The following is a 20,317-nucleotide window of genomic DNA, read 5'->3' as shown; positions in this document are numbered from 1 at the left end:
GATGGTAACTCAATAACCTGCCCTATTCCACATTAGACCAACCAAATAGTCCAAATCCTTCTCAATTAATTCCTATCTTCTTCAAACAGGAGGCACGGGCCAACCAATACCCTTATAGATCTATGTAATATAGATATATGTAAATTTAACTCCAAAGTGAAAAGTAGAAGACATTTGTATATTACTTATTTCTACAACTTTACAAATTTCTTCCCTTTATTAAAAATGAAGTACTTACTGCTGAGGAAGGATGAATGTGAACTGGGCTTCCACGACCATCCATTGTGCAAAACGTTCTCCCAACAGATCTATAAACAGAAAAACAAAATGATAAAGACTACAACAGTAAAGCAATGAAGTAAATGGAGCATTACATTCAGCAATGAACAATTACAGTATGTTCTACTACAAACAGCATTATAAGCAGAGGTTTACATTTATTCAACTGTCACTACAAGCTCTCTACCAATTCATCTTAAATTAATTATACAGGTTAAACAGTCACTACAATTAGGTATAAGTCACTACAATTAGGTATAAGGAATCAGTACAAATATTAACAATAATCTATGAGCTTTGAGAGCCAGGAACTTTATTAAAAAGTCAAAACTAAAATTCAAATAAATTAGCTAGACTTCTCAAGATCACCAGCGCTAACGCATGGTAAAACCAAGTCCTAAACAGTTCTTCTGACTTAAATATGGTTTCTTTATGTTATACTATGCTGCATCTCTTTTTAAAGGGATGATTTTTTCACTACTCTAAAACTTGACACTTAATCTATCATTTTTCCGATTCATGCCCTTATTTTCTTCTATATTACCCTACCTAAATGTCATTCCAAAAAACTTGTCAAAAAAATAAACCTAGTTCATTTGTCATAATTTATTTCCTATAGTACTTTGTATATATTCATAGTATAACCCAGATCAGACTGCACTGTAATTATTCACTTACACATCTGTACCCTCCATTAGACTCAGGTATCATCAAGAATGATGTAAGGACTCATGTTACTCTACCTTTCTATTTTTAGTACCTGCCCAGTGTTTGGCATACAGAGGGTAACCAAGATATACCATATTTTTAAAAGTGTGAAACAATCTAAATTTACAGAAAAGTTGAGAGTAAAAAAATATTTTTTTACCTGAATCATTTGACAGCAAACTGCCAACCTAATACCCCATCATCCTCAAATACTCGACTGTGCACTTCTTACAATCAACAATCAAGAACATTCTCCGACATGACTATAACCATCAAAACCAGGAAATTAACACTGATACATTACTAACAATTAATCCTCAGACCCCACTGACATTTCACCAAATGTCTTAATAATATCCTTTATAGCAAAAGGATGTAATTCAGAATCATACATTGCCTTTATTTTTCATTTCCCTTTGGTCTCCTTCATTCTGGAATACTTCCTCAGTCTTTGACTTTCATGATCTTGGCACCTTTAAAGATGTCAAGGCTAGTTACTGTGTGGTATGTCCCTCAGTTTGAGTTTGTCTGTTTCAGGATGATTAGATTCAGGTTATGCATCTTTAGCAGGAATATCACAGGAATAATGCTGTGTTTTTCTCATTGTATCCTATCAGGAAGAACATGATTTTTATTTATTTCATTATGTTCACTTTGATTGCTTGATTTAGGTCGCATATGCCAGGATTCTCCACTGTAAAGTTACTTTTTGCTTTTGTAATTAACAAAAATTTTATGGAGAGGTGCTTGTAAACAATTCCATTTCTCAATAAACTTTTACTCATTTATTTATACCACGATAGACACGATTTCACATTTTATTAAGTGCATAATAATCCGCTACTATCATTACTTATTTTGATGCTTAAAGTGTCTCATATTTGATCACTTGGGGCCTCTTCATGCTGGCTCCGATGTTCTTCTGACATGGCCTCAACCTTTGTTAATCACTTCTTTACTTGCTGGCAAAATAAGATGTTCTGGGCTCATCTTGCATTTTCCCAGTCCCATTTCTCCAAAGACCCCTGACTCCTTTAAGTGGCAGATGGATGTCCCAAGTCAAGATCTGGGCACTATGTCTATTCATTGTTATTATCTCAGAGCTAGGGCATATATACATATAAATATTTACATACATACAAATACATTCTATATACACACACTAACATCTATTTTTATTCCAGTGTCCATCCATGCATCCATCTATAATGAAACCCATAACTTCATCACGATACACTGAAATTTCAATCCAACAGCACAGAGATCATTCCTATTTTCTCATTTTCGCTATTTCTAACTCCCTTCACCATTATCACTTATAGAGTTATGTGTTCAATTCCTCTGTATTTAATGAATCTCCATCACCATCACTGTTACCCCTTTCTCTATAAAGATGCCTTCCTCACTACACTCCGACTGATGCCCCAAACCAAATAACCCCTCCCCACCTTGCTCAAGCCCTAGCACTCCATGCCAAGCTACCCTTCCTCAGGGATGCTACGCTCAACCTACTTGGCTTTCACACTATACACAGGGCCACCTCTCTGGAAGAAAACTCTTGTTACTTGCCTTAAGTGAATATAACCCATGCTGGACAGCCACCCTACAAACATAACCCTCCTACCCTACTTGAGCTCTAATACCACATTCTGAGCCACTGCAGCTCTCCCTCGTCACTGTAGCTCTCCCTCGTCACTGTAATTCATGTCATAATCATCACAGAGCTTAAATCAAATCTTCAATGTTTAATATTAAATAGTCCAATATTATAGTCAAATACAGTATTCTATCTTGATCCATCTCTCAAGTCTTTATTGCTTACCTTCGAGCTACATTTTTGAAATAGCCCGCACAAAGACATCTTCGTAGTACTTCATGTTTAGGGCCTTCAAAGGTCTCTTTTGGGAAATCACTTTGCTATAAAAAGAATATATAGAGAGTGGTAAATCTCATAGTACAATTTGAAATAATCTTTTATTTTGAAAAATCCACATTTCTAAAGACCTCTGTTTCTGGCCAACATAGATTAAGAGAGACCAGATTTACCCTTCCACCTGAAACCAAAAAAATGGAAAAAATACATGAAATAATGATTTCCAAAACACTGTAATATCAGGCAATAAAGGACAGAGACAGGAAATAAATGCAGTACACCCAACAACTGCCCCAACTTCAGCCTTGATAAAGACTACAGACCAAGGTACAGGGAAGTAAAGCCCAAATGGAACTCAGAGAACTCCCTGGGTTAGGGAGAGAAAGCTGGGAGTCCAGGAAGACCAAGGTAGCTAGAATTCACAGGACAAGAGTTCAGGAGAGAAGAGAAGTGCATAAAGACACAACTCCAGAGAGATGCAGAAGGTCCTCCTCAAGTGTTGAGCTGAGTAGTGATTAGCACATGAATGTGAGGAAACTACCAGCCCAAGAAAAGAACCTCTTAAAAGGATAAGTAAGGGCATGGTGTTTTCACAGGGCTAGTAATGGCACCTGTTCCTATAAGCCACATGAGAATACTACACTACAGTAATTCATGTGATGTTAGGAAGAGTACTCAGATGGGCCTTGCCTCAGTAGAGGGGAATAACTAGCCCTGCACTGAGCACTGCTCTGATCCCACCTAACAAATCATGCAAGCAAGACCCAACAAGAAAGACCAAAGACCATTTCCAAGTAACTAGAACACAAAAATATCCAGCACCCAACAAGGTGAAATTCACAATGTTTGGCGTACGCTGCAAAATTATCAGGTATGATGTAAAGAAGCAAAAAAACACAATCCATAATGAGGACATCTATCAAAATCAACCTAGAACTGACACAGATTTAATTATATTTTATTATAATTTTCTGTATAGCTGGATTACATATGTTCAAAAAGTAGAGACCTGAAAAATAAAATGTAAAAATTTAAAGACTGAAATCCAACATCTAGAGATGAAAATACAACACCTGAGATGACAAATATACTAGATGGGATTAATGGCAGATTAGACTAGACACTGCAGGAGAAAAGATTAATGAACTTTAAGATAAGGCAAACAGAAAACATTCATAACGAAACAGAGAAATTATAACAGTGGTTTCCAGAGGCTGGAGAAAGAAGATAATGGGTAGGTTTTTTTGTTTTTGTTTTGAGTCAGGGTCTTACTCTGTCACCCAGGCTGCAGTGAAGTTGTGTGATCACAGCTCACTGTAGCCTGGATCTCCTAGGCTCAAGCAATCCTTTACCTCACCCTGCTGAGTAACTGAGACTACAGGTGTGTGCCACAACGCCTGGCTAATTTTTTTTTTTTTTTTTTTTAGTAGAGACAAGGTCTCACTGTGTTGCCCAGGCTGTTCTCAAACTTGCTGGGCTCAAGTGATCCCCACACCACGGCTTCCCAAAGTGCTAGGATTATAGGCGTGAGCTACCATGCACTGTCGGGAATGGGGAGTTATTGTTGAATGGTTATGGAGTTTTATTATAGTATGGGATGATAAAAAAAAGTTCTGGAGATGGAGAAGTGGTAAGGGCTGCACAACATTGTAAATGTTTTAAGTGTGCAGTGACCTGTACGCATAAAAACAGTTAAAAAAAAAAATTTTTTTTTGAGACAGGGTGCTGCTGCTCTGTTGCCCAGGCTAGAGTGTAGTGGCATCATACCTCACTGCAACCTCAAACTCCTGGACTCAAGTAATCCTTCTGCCTCAGCCTCCTGAGTAGCTAGCACTACAGGTGTGTGCCAACACAACAAGCTAATTATTTTAATTTTTTTGTAGAGACAGGGTCTCACTGTTTCTCAGGCTGGTCTTGAACTCCTGGCCTCAAGTGGTCCTCCCACTTCGTCCTCCCAAAGCATTGGGATTACAGGGGTTAATCATCAATGCCCAGTAGAGGTAAATTTTATATTAATTATTTTACCAAAATAAGATATATAAATTGAAAAACTAATAATCATGAGGAGTAAAAGATGCCAGACCAAAAAAAAAAAAAAGAGCATACATATACTGTTTGATTCTATTTATGTAAAATGCTAGGAAATGCAAACTTATATACAGTAAGTCTTCAATGTCAATGATAAGTTCTAAAAAACTGCAAAGTTAAGCAAAATTTTTAAGAGTTTTTTTTTCTCTCATCAGTGTTAAAACAATGGTGAATAAAACAATATTTTTCTAGGGCCTGCTGTATATCATTTTGCTTAAAGTCACAGTTTCCAAGAACCTACTGATGACATTAAGTGAGGACTTACTGTATCATGACAGAAAGCAGATTAGTGGTTACCTGGGTTGGTGGGGCAGGAGGGCCTAGTAGGTGAGACAATGGATTATGAAAGGGAATGAGGACAGGTGCAGTGGCTCATGCCTGTAATTCCAGCACTTTGGGAGGCCAAGGCAGGTGGATCACTTGAGGTCAGGAGTTTGAGACCAGCCTGGCCAACATGGCAAAACCCCATCTCTACTAAAACTACAAAAATTAGCTGGGTGTGGTGACGCAAGCCTGTAATCCCAGCTACTTGGGAGGCTGAGGCAGAAGAATTGCTTAAACCTGGGAGGTGGAGATTGCAGTGAGCCGAGATCACGCCACTGCACTTCAGCCTGGGTGACAGAGTGAGACTCCATCTCAAAAAAAAAAAAAGGTGGGGGGGAGAATGAGAAAACTGGGAGATGATGGATATGTACCATTATCTTGATAGTTGTTTTATGCAAATGTCAAAACTCATCAAAGTGTATACATTAAATATGTGTAGGTTATCACACGTCAATTATATATCAGGAAAGCAATTTTTAAATATCTTCATTTCTGTGAAGACAATTCTTTTATCACTACTAGGAATGTTTCATGGGGTCAAGGAGGTCATAGAAACAAATAGAATGGAAGGGTGGTAGAATAGAAAGGGTGCTAATGTACATCAATGAAACTTCAATATGAAATATATAGGTCCAAAATGCTACTCAAGAAAAAAAACATTACGGCAATCACCTGTTTAAGCTTCCTGATTAGTTCTCGAAGTTGAGCTTCCACACGAAATGCAGAAAATAAGCACCTCCAATGAATCCAGTGTTTTTGGCACCATGAAGCTGGAGCTCCACTGCAAAACAAAAAACTGGTATCTTTAAAATATCTTCTCTAAGTAAAAGACAATCTAAAATTCTCATTTCTATTACAAAAGTGGAAACCCATAAACAACTGTCAGTTCCTTCAGGAGACCTGTCCAAGTACTAAAAAAGAATTTTAGGAAACTTGAAAAAAACATTTAAATTAATGAATGTGCCCCTGACTAAATTAAAAAATAATTCGTAAATGGATTTCTTTACTTATATATGCAATAACAAATATCCAATCATTTTTTAATCTAGGCTACCTATATAGAAGCAAAATTCTACAAGGTCATTTTCAGTAAAGGTTTGAGGAGAAAAGAAGAGAATCAATGTTATATAATAAATGCCTACTAAGCAATAGTCATCTGACATAGATAATTTCACTGAAATTCAAAATACCTTGAAGTCAATATCATCTTCACTGAAGGTTAGTGTCACAAGCCACATCATAAGTACGTATTGGAACTATACATCAAATTGACATTTTTCAGGACAAAGGACTACCTCACATACCTTGATTTGCATTGTTCAAAGATGACAGCTAAAGTTGCAAAGTCATTAAATCCTCCAGCTTTAGCTGCCAATTCTCGATGTCTCTGTTCTGCTTCCTTCTGGTACTCTGGATCAACTAAAAGAATTGGAGAGGCAATTCAGTTATACTTTGCATTAAGTGCCTACAATCACTTTGCTTTCAGAAACTCATTAAAATCTGCCTCATCCTCTGGGGTGAAGTAAGGTAGAACTATATTAACTCTTCTTAACTTCTCTTAGGAAGCTCTATTTCTCCCACAATTCCTTTTTTCTTTTCATATCACTTTGGAGATTTTACCTGAATAGCAACATCACTTCTCCCAATCTATTTGCCTTTTTAAAATAGTATTTGTAATTTACTTTTTAAATTAGTTTTGTTATAAGAGTAATCCATGCTTACAGAAAAAAAAAAATGTAATGGTATAAAAGAATATCATGTAAAAGTTCAATGTTCCCCAGTCACACTACCCATAAACCAATCCTCAAGGCAAAGTACTGTTCATTATTTAGTGTGTGTCCTTCCAGGTAATTTCTATGTATATATAAGCATATGTACTAGTGTTTCATTTTTCTATAAATGGAACATATAATCTGAAAATTTGTTTATTTAATAACAACTCCATATCAGTACATATAAAATTATTCTCTCTCAAAAATAGCAATATAGGGCCAGGTGTGGTAGCTCACACCTGTAATCCCAGCAATTTCAAAGGCCAAGGCAAGTGGATCAATTGAGCCCAGGAGGTCAAGACAAGCCTAGGCAACAAAGCAAGATCCTGTCTCTACAAAAAATACAAAAATTAGCCAGGCATGGTGATGCATGCCTGTAGTCCCAGCTACTCAGGAGGCTGAGGTGGGAAGATCGCTTGAGCCCAGGAGGTTTTTTGTTTTTTTTTTTTGAGACGGAGTCTCGCTCTATCGCCCAGACTGGAGTGTAGTGGCGCGATCTCGGCTCACTGCAAGCTCCGCCTCCCAGGTTCACACCATTCTCCTGCCTCAGCCTCCCGAGTAGCTGGGACTACAGGCACCCGCCACCGTGCCCGGCTAATTTTTTGTATTTTTAGTAGAGACGGGGTTTCACATGTTAGCCAGGATGGTCTCGATCTCCTGACCTTGTGATCTGCCCGTCTCGGCCTCCCAAAGTGCTGGGATTACAGGCATAAGCCACCGTGCCTGGCCCAAGCCCAGGAGGTTGAGGCTACAGTGAGCCGTGATCGCATCACTGCACTTTGGCCTGGGCAACAGAGTGAAACCTTGTCTAAAGAAAAAAACAATGATATGGTATTCCCCAGGAGTATGGGGAACATAACACAATTTAACCAGTTCTTATTTATCCAATTCCCAATTGTGGGCAATTAGACATGATCTCCATATATGCAGAACTGACCTACTACGAACATTTTCTTTTTTAATGTAATATTGAAGTATAATATGCATACAGAAAATTACACAGGACGTAAGTGTGTAGCTCATATAATATTCACAAACACAACATACCAATGTACCCAGATCAACAAACAGTATCACCAGCATCTCAACAGCCCCCTTTTATGCCCTCCTTCGAGTAACTACCCATTCCCTTCCACAAGAGTAACTATATCCTGACTTCTAATCCTACAGATGGGTTTTGCCCATTTTTAACCTTTGTATAAATGAATCGTATAGTATGTACTTGATGTGTCTGTTTTCTCTTGCTCAACATTACGTTTTTGAGATTTATCTGTTAATTACTTCGATACCACTTCCCCTGATCCCATTCAGGACTCATGTGCTCTCTGATTGCCCAAATTCCCCATACAGCACTTTATCCAGGGCTAATCTTTCAGAGTGCCATTTTTTCAAAACTGCATAGGGATCCTTTCCTTCAATCTAACACGTCACATGACAATTCCTATTCCCTATACCTATCCCAGCTAGATTGAGCAGAGGCACAATGTTGCCTGAATCCAGGGAGCAGCATTTACTATAGAATACGATGTGAATCTGCAAAGCAGCAGTTCCTGTTACTAGGAGGAAAGTAATTTGATTAAAGAAAACACTGATGAAGGTATGAAGTCTTCTATCCCATGCTTTAAGTAGCTTCCAACTATGTTACCTAGGTAGCAACTGAATGAAGCAGCTAGAGACAAAAAAAAAAAAAAGAATACGATTTATCTCAGACCATACAAACATACAAATGACCCTGGTAAGGAAAAGATATAAATGATTATTTATCTCCATTTCTTGAACTGCTCCGGGAGACTAATTTTGTTTTTTGTTTTCTTTTTTGAGACAGTCTCGCTCTGCTGCCCAGGCTGGAGTGCAGTGGTGCAATCTTGGCTCACTGCAACATCCACCTCCCAAGTTCAAGTGACTCTCCTGTCTCAGCCTTCCAAGTAGCTGGGACTACAGGCACACACCACCACACCCAAATAATTTTTACATTTTTTAGAAGAGATGGGGTTTCACCATGTTGGCCAGGTTGGCCTTGAACTCCTGACCTCAGGTGATCTGCCCGCCCTGGCCTCCCAGAGTGCTGGGATTACAGGCTTGAGCCAACACGCCAGCCAGGGATACTAATTTTTAACCCAAAATATTTCATTTCAAGCACCTAACTGCCATCCCCCAGAAGATATCATGCCAAAAGTCAAATTGCCCTAGACTCCAGCATCGACCCCATCCTGGCTCTCAATACCAGGAGAAAAGCCTACCTGTGAGTCAGTGCCTCCTGGAATCCCCAGAATCATGGCACCATGCAGTCTGTGTTTGCAAGCATTTTTGATAAATTTTAACTTTTTATAGTAGATTTGTGTATATTTTATGGTAGTAAATTATAAAACAGACTAGTACTGGAACAGGAATTAAAAGAAATTAAAGACTGTATAAGCAAAAACTCAGTTGTATGTAAGAAAACCCAATTCCCCGAGGAAGAGAAAGAGCTGGAGTCCTTTAAAATTAACTGCCTGTTTTTCTCTCTGTGGCTAGTGAGCCTTATCTCACCCCTTCCCAGGCATTGTGAAGACTCTCCAGCTATGCAGCTTCAAGGTCACTAGACAGATAATCTCAAGTCGTAAAACATGTTGTTCCTTGAAAAGAAAGAAATAATGTAATGCACATCTTAATTAAATAACTGTCTTTGTTTCTCACTTCTGTAATATGCTTCCCCCGCACAGATCTCCCCCCGCCCCACAAAATGCTTAAAAGGCAGCTTGACTCTTTGTTCAGGGATCCTTTGGATCCCTGTCCTTTGGATGTTAATCCAACTGGGTTGGTGCACCTAAATAATTAAATAACTCCTCCTCAACCCCTCGGTCTCTCTGATTCCTTAATTATCCTGCAGCATTTCCTACACATAGTTTGTTTTCATGACATACTTTTTCTTAATTTTTCTGGTATTTCCAGGCTACGGAGTTCATCTGTGAGTTTTTTCAAAGTGTCACAAATCTCTGAAAACTTTTCCAATATATTTATTGAAAAAATTGGCTGAGTGCATGGCTCACGCCTGTAATCCCAGCATGTTGGGAGGCCGAGGCAGGAGGATCACCTGAGGTTGGGAGTTCGAGACCAGCCTGACCAACATGGAGAAACCCCATCTCTACTAAAAATACAAAATTAGCTGGGCATGGTGGCACATGCCTGTAATCTCAGCTACTCGGGAGGCTGAGGCAGGAGAATTGCTTGAACCTGGGAGGTAGAGGTTGCGGTGAGTTGAGATTGTGCCACTGCACTCCAACCTGGGCAACAAGAGCAAAATTCTGTCTCAAAAAACAAAAAACAAAAAACAAAAAATCTACAAATAAGTAGACCTGCACAGTTCAAACCTGTGTGTTCAAGGGTCAACTGTATTGGGAATGGTGATGTGAGGAGTTAGGTAAAACTTCTTTTCTAGAGAGACATCTATTAAACTAGTCAAAATTACCAAAGACAATCATTCAAAGTCTCTGGAGATTGATTAAAATGCTTAAGACAAGCCTAATCTATGGAATTCGGTAAGGACAGTAGGAAGAATGCCCCACCCTCCACAGCTGTGTGTGCGGAAGGGCTATGCGAGAGCCTTCAAGGTAGCCTGAAAGCGGCACCCTTTCCCTGACTCCTAAATGCTACTCGGTAGGGAAGATCAAAGCATAACAGCTAATGACAGCTTACGCAGTCCTCTATTCCCCACAGCTCTGTGTTGCAGAAGAGTTGTTCCAATGGGTTCAGCAGCTCAGTGGTAGTTCCCACTACTCCCAGTTTCCTAGAGCTATTCCAGGTTTGTATGTTTGCAACTAGTGAACATCCAGAGATTGCATCTCAAAAGGCTTTGTGCTGAGGAAGATGTAAAGTGAGCCACAGTATCAGCTCCTAACTCCCCAACGCCAAGCTTCTGCTATTTAGGGAGGACCCAGATAGGAGAGCCACTGAAGAACAGGCCCCCATTACCACCACCACCCTCTCCAACTCCTGCTCCATAGCACAGAGATTGCTTCCAGGAAAGGATGGGGAAAGGATTATCAAAGACGGGCAATACCTTGCCCCTGCCGAGGTGCCCAACTTTATTTGGATCAAGACTATGGAGCAATTTATGCTCTGGGCACTGTCAAAAACAACAGAGCCAGCAGCTAGCAATCAGTGGAGACTAACAGCTTGCTGTGACACCAATAGAGACAGACCAGCCAAAAATTCAATGGAGAAATCAATGAAGGAAACAGAGACCTGCTAAGAGCACAGTCTTCCTGGTGTTCTAGAAGATTGTTCTCATGCCCAAAGCTGTGCCTTCTGAGAAGTAAATAGAGAGGGAACGTCTGAGCCTCTACTCCTTGGCTGAACACAGTACAAATTCATCAACTCCCTCAACCATGAAAGTAGTCTCCTAACCACAAACACAGATTCAACAGTAAAAGGTGAAAACATCACTGGCTTAAATTAAAAGGCTTAGCTAGGTACAACCTCCGACCAATCACTGACTGACCACTGGAGTTGACAAGGACAAGAAACAAAATGGAAACTGCCATAGAGGGGCTCAACAGTAGATTTGGGCTGGCAGAAGAAAGAATCCACGAATTAAAGTTTTTTTGTTTTGTTTTGTTTTTTAATTTAAGACAAGGGGCCGGGCATGGTGGCTCACTCCTGTAATCCCAGCACTTTGGGAGGCCAAGGTGGGCGGATCACCTGAGGTCAGGAGGTCAGGAGTTTGAGACCAGCCTCCAACATGGCAAAACCTCGTCTCTACTAAAATTACAAAAATTAGCCAGGCATGGTGATGCAAGCCTGTAATCCTAGCTACTTGTGAGGCTGAGGAAGGAGAATTGCTTGAATCCAGGAGGTGGAGGTTGCAGTGAGCCAAAATCATGCCACTGCACTCCAGCCTGGGCGACAGAGCAAGACTCCGTCTCAAAAATAAAAAGACATGGGCAAAATATTTTAAAAGACATCACAAAGGAAGACAGAAAAATGGCCAATAAGCACATGAAGAAGTGCTCAACATTATTAGTTATCAGGAAAATGCAAATTAAAACCACAAAGAGGTACATAATAGAATGTGTAAAATAAAATGATTGGCAATACCAAATGTTGAGAGGGGTGTTTAGTGCAAGCTGTACTCTCAAACATTGCTGATGTGATTTTTAAATGGTACAACTGTTCAGGGAAAAGGTTTGGCAGTTTCTTAAAGATTCACATATACCTACTCGATGGCACGGCAAATTTCTTTCTTAGGCATTTACCTTATCTAAGAAAAATGAAAATGAACACCTTCAAATTTTTGTGCAAGAATGTTCAAAACAACTTTACTCAAAAATAGAACTAAACAAGAAGCAATTCAAATGTCCATCAACAGGATAATGCACAACTGTATGTTCATAAAGTGGAATACTAGTCAACAATAAAAAGAATAAAGTATTCATACATACATACAACAATATGAATAAACCTAACATACATTATGTTGACTGAAAGAAGCCAGACACAAGAAAGGAGAATGTATAATTCTATTTATATGAAGTTTTGGGCTGGGCACAATGGCTCACACCTGTAATCCCAGCACTTTGGAAGGCTGAGGCCGACGCTGATGGATCACCTGAGGTTATGGGTTCGAGACCAGCCTGGCCAACATGGCAAAACCCCGTCTCTACTGAAAATACAAAAATTAGCTAGGCATGGTGTCGGGCACCTGTAATCCCAGCTACTCCAGAGGCTGAGGCAGGACAACTGCTTGAACCCAGGAAGTGAAGGTTGCAGTGAGCCGAGATTGTGCCACTGCACTCCACCCTGGATGACAGAGCAAGACTCTGTCTCAAAAGAAAAAAAAAAATTCTATTTATATGACGTTTCAGAAGAGGCAAACTAATCAGAAAAAAATAAGAAAAGTGTTTAACCAAAGGTAGGTAGAGTGATATCTGACTAAGAAGTGGCACTGAGGGAACTTGCTAGTGATAAAAATGTTCTATATATTGACAGGGCTTGGGTTACATGGGCATAAGCATTTTACAGAATTCATTGAATTATACACCTAAAATTTATGCATTTCACTATATGTAAATTTTACCTAAAATTAACTGTAAACAAATATCAAACTGTAGTTATATAGGGTTGTTTTTCACAGTACTATAGCTTACCAATTCTCAAACTACTTTCTGTAGATTCTAGGGAAAATGGACAATTTCAATATGGATTCTGGATTAGATAGTAATATTGTATCAAAGTTAAATTTCCAAACTTTAGGCCGGGCATAGTGGCTTACACCTGTAAACCCAGCACTTTGGGAGACCAAAGCAGGAGGATTGCTTGAGCCTAGGAGTTTGAGACTAACCTGGGCAACATGTGGAGACCTCATCTCTACAAAACATTTTTAAAAATTAGTCAGGCATGGTAGCATATGCATGTGGTCCCAGCTACTAAGGAGGCTGAGGTGGGAGAATTGCTTGAGCCCGGGAGGTCAAGGCTGCGGTGAGCCATGATCCCACCACTGCACTACTGCCTGGGCAACAGAGTGAGACTCTCTCTCAAACAAAACAAAACAATTTCCTAATTTTGATTAATGTACTATGGTTAAATGAGAGATTGCCCTTGTTCTTGCCTAATACAGATGTAAATATTTTGTGGTAAGGGAGCACAATGCTTCCAATTTATTCTTAAATGATTCAGAAAAAGAAAAAAATCCATTTATACATACATATATAGAGGGAGACAGAGTAATAAAGCAAAGGGGGTAAAATGTTAAAAATTGCTGAAACTGCATAGAAGGTATAAAGGAATTCCTTTGCTATTCTTATTTGAAATTATATAAGAATAAATGTCACCCAAAAAAGGCTAACACCACACTGATTTTATCTATTTAAATATTCCAACATGGAAAAAACATTTTTCTTTTTCTAGCCTTAAAAGACTATTAGAGTTGGTCACCTTAATCCAACTTCTTGGTTTTACAAATGAAAAATGAAATCTAGAAAAGCTAGGGCCGTGGTCAGATAATTAGGTAGTAGTGGAGCTGGACAGAACCCTGCACTCTTAACTCCTACTTCAATACTCTGTAATAGGTTTTGAAATATTTTAGCTTGTTTATTTCTTTCTTTCTTTTTTCTTTTTGGGGATGGAGTCTCACTCTGTCACCCAGGCTGGAGTGCAGTGGCACGATCTCAGCTCACTGCAACCTCCGCCTCCTGGATTCAAGCAATTCTCCTGCCTCAGCCTCCCCAGTAGCTGGCAACACAGGTGCACGCCACGCCTGGCTAATTTTTATATTTTTAGTAGAGACAGGGTTTCACCATGTCGGCCAGGCTGGTCTCAAACTCCTGACCTCAGGTGACCCACCTGCCTCAGCCTCCCAAAGTGCTGGGATTACAAGTCTGAGCCACCACACCTGGCCTATTTTTTAATTTCTTATCAGAGATGGGGTCTTGCTATGTTGCCCAGGCTGGCCCTGATCTCGTGGGCTCAAGCAATCATCCCACCTCAGTCTCCCAAGGAGCTGGGATACCACTGTGCCCACTGGTATTTTTAGCTCTGATACTGCCTCATGAAAACCAGTTAACATTACTTATTTTTATACAGCATTTTATTAGAACAAAAAATTGCCATTAGGGGTATTACTAGAATTAAAATTCTGACACTTCAGACTGCAACTGCTGGGTGCAATGGCTCAGGCCTGTAATCCCAGCATTTTAAGAGGCCAAGGCTGGTGGGTCACTTGAGCTCAGGAGTTCGAGACCAGCCTGGGCAACAGAGTGAAACCCCATCTCTATAAAAATACAAAAAATTAGCCAGGCATAGTAGCAAGCATCTGTGGTCCCAGCTGCTGGGGAGGCTGAGGTATGGGAGGATCACTTGAGCCTGGGAGGCAGAGGTTGCAATGAGCCAAGATCACGCCACTGCACTCCAGCCTGGGCAACACAGCGAGACCTTGTCTCAATAAAATTTAAAATTTTTTTAAATTAAAAAAAAAAAAGTCTGCAAACTATTTGAAACAGTATATTGATTAGAGTATTTTTATAGAAAAATGTATCCTCCATTATAATCATGGCAATAATAAATTAATCTGGACCCGACACTTCCAGCCTACAAAGGTATAAAGCCAGTGAGCTAATCCATTCTGTTGTCTGGCTGCAGACAAGGTATACTGTTCACTTGGAAGCTCCTTGAAAGAAAAAATTACTCCACTGCATGAAAACAAATCTAACATATGTCAAATTAAATTGTGTCCTATACTGACACACCAAGAAAAGAAAGAAGCAGAAGTTTAAAGACCTGGAAACTTCAAAAGAATTCTCTAAGGATGCAAGGGCTAAACTACCTTTTCTTTTGATCCTACAAAAAAAAAATTAGTAAATTACTAATGTACTATAAAAGCACTATCTTCCTTTACTAATGAAAGGAAATTAACGCCGGGCTGGGCGTGGTGGCTCATGCCTGCAATCCCAAGGCCGAGGTAGGCAGATCACCTGAGGTCAGGAGTTCCAGACCAGCCTGACCAACATGGTGAAACCCCATCTCTACTAAAAATACAAAAATTAGCCAGGCGTGGTGGCCCATGCCTGTAATCCCAGCTACCTGGGAGGCTGAGGCAGAAGAATCGCTTGAACCTGGGAGGAGGAGGTTGCAGTGAGTCCAGATCACACCATTGCACTCCAGCCTGGGCAACAAGAGTGAAACTCCATCTCAAAAACAACAACAACAAAACTTGTTTATCCTTAGTTTTCTGTCCTAGGGCTAAGGCACGGTAAACCCTCAGTAAATGCTCAATGAATTACTGGCAATCTAAATAAATGAAGAGATATTCCATGTACATGGGTAGGAAGACAATACTGTCAAGATGTCATTTCTTCGCAACTTCATCTATCTTAATTAAAACATAATCCCAATTAAAATCCCAGCAAGGGCCGGGCGCAGTGGCTCACGCCTGTAATCCCAGCACTTTGGGAGGCTGAGGCGGGTGGATCACAAGGTCAGGAGATTGAGACCATCCTGGCTAACACAGTGAAACCCTGTCTCTACTAAAAATACAAAAAATTAGCCGGGCGTTGTGGCGGGCGCCTGTAGTCCCAGCTACTCAGGAGGCTGAGGCGAGAGAACGGCACGAATCTGGGAGGCAGAGCTTGTAGTGAGCCGAGATCAGGCCACTGCACTCCAGCCTGGGTGACAGAGCAAGACTCCATCTCAAAAAAAAAAAAAAAAAAAAAAAAATCCCAGCAAGTTCAGCAAGTTATTTTGTGGATTTCAACAGACTGGTTCTAAAGTTTATATGAAAAAGACCCAGAATGGCCTAAACAATTTTGAAGAGGAAGAACAAAACTTCAAGAGTTACTATAAAGCTCCAATAACCAGGACAGTGTGGTATTGGTGGAAGAACAAACAGACAATCAGATAAATGGAACAAGATACAGAGCCCAGAAACAGACCCATATAAGAATAGTCAGCTGATATTTAACAAAGAAGCGAAGGCATTTCAACAGAAAAAGGACAGTGTTTTGAACAAATGGTACCGCAACAACTGTACGTCCAAATACTAAAAGACAATAGAAGAGAAAATCTAGATGACTTTGGGTACGACAATGACTTTTTTAGATACAACAATAAAGACACAATCTATGAAAGAAATAATTGATAAAGTAGACTTCGTCAAAAATAAAAACTTCTGCTCTGCAAAAGTCAATGTCAAAACAATTAGAAGATAAACCACAGACTGGGAGAAAATATTTACAAAAGATCTATCTGTTAAATAACGATTTAAAATATGCAAAGACCTCTTAACAATAAGAAAACAACCCGGCTGGGCGTGCTGGCTCATGCCTGTAATCCCAGCACTTTGGGAGGCCAAGGCGGGCAGATGACCTGAGGTCAGGGGTTCGAGACCAGCCTGGCCAACATGGAGAAACCGCGCCTCTACTAAAAATACAGAATTAGCCAGGCATGGTGGCACATGCCTATAATCCCAGCTAAAACCATATAACACAAAGAGTGATCCCTTTAGTTAATAATAATGTGTCAATATTGGCTCACCAATTGCAACTTATATGTCATACAAATCAAAGATGTTAATAGGAGAAATTGCTGTGGGAGGTTTTACTTTCTACTCAATTTTTCTGTAAACTTAAAAATGCTCTAAAAAATAAAGTCTATTAATTTTTTTTTTGGTGTTTTTTTTTTTTTTTTTTTTAGTAGAGATGGGGTTTTACCATGTTGGTAAGGCTGGTCTTCCAACTTCTGACCTCAAGCAATCCACCCGCCTTGCCCTCCCAAAGTGCTGGGATTACAGGCGTGAGCCACCGTGCCCAGCCAAGTCTATTAGTTTTAAAAAACACAACTAAAATAAACATCTTACCAGGTCTAATGAAGACGTTTTCCACAGACAACATTGCTGCTATTGGAAGTAGTAGATCTTCACAATCCAGGGAAGCAGCTTTTATTACTGCACATGTCAGATGTGGAGGCAAAGGAAACTCCACCATAGACAAACCCAATCTGGTGACATGGCCACTCCTTAATACAAAGAAAAAGTTTGTAAGTCTTTCTACACTAGGAGAGTACAAATGTAACATTCATCATTTAGAATAAATCAGATATAATTTACATTATCTCCAATCACCTCCAGAAGTTCAATTCAATTTAAGAAAATTAGGCCAGGCGTGGTGGCTCATGCCTGTAATCCTAGCACTTTGGGAAGCTGAGGCAGGTGGATCACCTGAGGTCAGGAGTTCAAGACCTGCCTGGCCAACGTGGCAAAACCCCGTTTCCACTAAAAACACAAAAATTAGCTGGGTATGGTGGCATGCGCCTGTAGTCCCTGCTACTTGGGAGGCTGAGGCAGGAGAATCACTCAAACCCGGGAGGCAAAGGTTGCAAAGCTACTAAGGAGGCTGAGGGGGATTACACCTGTAATCCCAGCACTTTGGGAGGCCGAGGCAGGTAGATCACTTGAGGTCAGGAGTTTGAGACCAGCCTGACCAACATGGTGAAACCCTATCTCTACCAAAATATAAAAAAATTATCTGGGCATGGTGGTGCATGCCTATAATCCCAGCTACCTGGGAGGCTGAGGCAGGAGAATTGCTTGAACCTGGGAGGTGGAGATTGCAGTGAGGTGAGATTGCACCATTGTACTCCAGTCTGGGCAACAAGAGTAAAACTCCGTCTCAAAAAAAAAAAAAAAAAAAGAAGATGTCTTTGAAGACATGAGAGAATAATAATTTTATTTTTTAAATTTTACCTTTTTTTTTTTTTGGAGACAGGGTCTTGCTCCGTCTCCCAGGCTGGAGTGCAATGGCGCAATCTCCTCAGCTCACTGCACCCCCCCACCTCCGAAGCTCAGATGATCCTCCCACCTCAGCTTCCCGAGTAGCTGGGACTACTGGTGTGTGCCAACACAATCGGCTAATTTTTGTATTTTCAGTAGAGATGGCTTTTGCTATGTTTCCCAGGCTTGTCTCGAACAACTGGGCTCAAGCAATCTGCTCGCCTTGGCCTCCCAAAGTGCTGGAATTACAGGCGTGAGCCACCACGCACATCCAAGAGAATAATAATTATTAATATCAAACCTAACCACCCCATCACACAAACATGAAAACAAGGACTCTGGCTCTCTTATCATTTTTATGTATCCAGCATAATGCTTGGCACTGAAATGGTACTCAGAAATTACTTGTTAAATAATACCAATATTTATTAAACAAAAGGGATTATATCGTGTAGTTTCTTTCTCCTTTTTTTTTTTTTTCAGATGGAGTTTCGCTCTGTTGCCCAGGCTGGAGTGCAGTGGCATGATCTTGGCTCACTGCAAGCTCTGCCTCCCAGGTTCACACCATTCTCCTGCCTCAGCCTCCCGAGTAGCTGGGACTACAGGCGCCCGCAACCACGCCCAGCTAATTTTGTTTTTGTATTTTAAGTAGAGACGGGGCTTCACCATGTTAGCCAGGATGGTCTCGATCTCCTGACCTCATGATCCACCGACCTCGGCCTCCCAAAGTGCTGGGATTACAGGCATGAGCCACAGCGCCCGGCTGGTTTTTCAATCAGAATTGTGATGAAAGACTAACAATCCATTCAATTTAAAGAAATTATTTTCTACTGTTAGAGAAAGGTATTTAGAGCCCTGTTTAAAAAGAGATCAATATCTGTTTTGATTGTGATTTTTTTTTTTTTTTTTACCTGTCAATAGCATCACACTGGTAAAGTTGTTTAAGAGCTTCTAAAATAAGTCTCTCATTAGGTGGATCCAAATAGGGAAACCTGTGTGTTTAAATAAGATATGAAGTGAGAGGCATTCCTTGAACATGGTAGGATTTTATATAGATATGACGAAAATTTCTTTAAAAGGTTTTATTTCCATTTTTCAAGTCATCTTCTTTTTCTAAAAAAAAATTATATGATCATGATCAGCATTTGGCAAAAGAGGAAATAATTTTTTTCTGAATCACACTCCTCTACTTCAAGAAGTGATTCTTTTTGACTCCCCTTAGCTGAAATACTCTCACCAGTCTACTTATCCTAATCCTGCCCCACCCATCCTTCACAGCCTATGTCAAGTCTACTCTTTTCTGCAGTCCATAATTTTTTTCCAAACTTTTATAAAAATAGTAGAGAAATATTAATAGTAGAGAAGTATTAATGGTAGAGAAATATTAATTAGTACTGAAAATTATAAATTGTTCAATAGTACCTCAAAATGCTTTTTTTTGGAGATGGAGTCTCGCTCTGTTGCCCAGGCTGGAGTGCAATGGCACGATCTCTGATCACTGCAACCTCCATCTCCCAGGTTCAAGCAATTCTCCTGCCTCAGCCTCCCGAATAGCTGGGACTACAGGCACATGCCACCACGCCTAGCTAATTTTTTGTATTTTAGTAGAGACAGGGTTTCACCATGTTGCCCAGGCTGGTCTTGAACTCCTGTGCTTAAGCAATCCGCCCGCCTCGGCCTCCCAAAGTGCTAGGATTACAGGTGTGAGCCACCGCACCCAGCCTCAAAATGCTTCTTAAATTTAATTTAATTTTTTTTTTTTGAGACGGAGTCTCACTCTGTTGCCCAGGTTGGAGTGCAGTGTGGCAATCTCGGCTCACTACAACCTCCGTCTCCTGGGTTCAAGTGATTCTCCTGCCTCAGCCTGCTGAGTAGCTGGGATTACAGGCACCTGCCACCATGCCCAGATAATTTTTGTATTTTTAGTAGAGGCGGGGTTTCACCATATTGGTCAGGCTTGTCTCAAACTCCTGACCTCAGGTGATCCACCCACTTCAGCCTCCCAAAGTGCTGGGATTATGGGCGTAAGCCACC

The 20,317-nt window shown here is 40.3% G+C and overlaps 1 protein-coding gene across 9 annotated transcripts in view; it reads right to left on the bottom strand.

The window, feature by feature from the left end:
- The window catches only part of DHX40 (DEAH-box helicase 40), a 42,798-nt gene that overhangs the window by 2,928 nt on the left and 19,553 nt on the right, over positions 1-20,317 (bottom strand). For 8 of the 9 annotated variants that reach the window (XM_024350699.3, XM_024350696.3, XM_024350697.3 and 5 more), the window contains 6 exons: positions 19,195-19,275; positions 17,372-17,529; positions 6,577-6,691; positions 5,945-6,053; positions 2,810-2,904; positions 239-308 (listed from right to left, as the gene is read on the bottom strand). In XM_024350699.3, the coding sequence (XP_024206467.1) occupies positions 239-308; positions 2,810-2,904; positions 5,945-6,053; positions 6,577-6,691; positions 17,372-17,529; positions 19,195-19,275 (628 nt within the window). Of the gene's footprint in view, positions 1-238; positions 309-1,379; positions 1,598-2,809; positions 2,905-5,944; positions 6,054-6,576; positions 6,692-17,371; positions 17,530-19,194; positions 19,276-20,317 lie in introns of all 9 variants that reach the window. The other variant, XR_010153043.1, reaches the window with a different exon arrangement.

This window comes from Pan troglodytes, chromosome 19 (assembly GCF_028858775.2).
Source record: "Pan troglodytes isolate AG18354 chromosome 19, NHGRI_mPanTro3-v2.0_pri, whole genome shotgun sequence".
Lineage (NCBI taxonomy): Eukaryota > Metazoa > Chordata > Mammalia > Primates > Hominidae > Pan > Pan troglodytes.
This window is presented reverse-complemented; position numbering and strand designations above follow the sequence as displayed.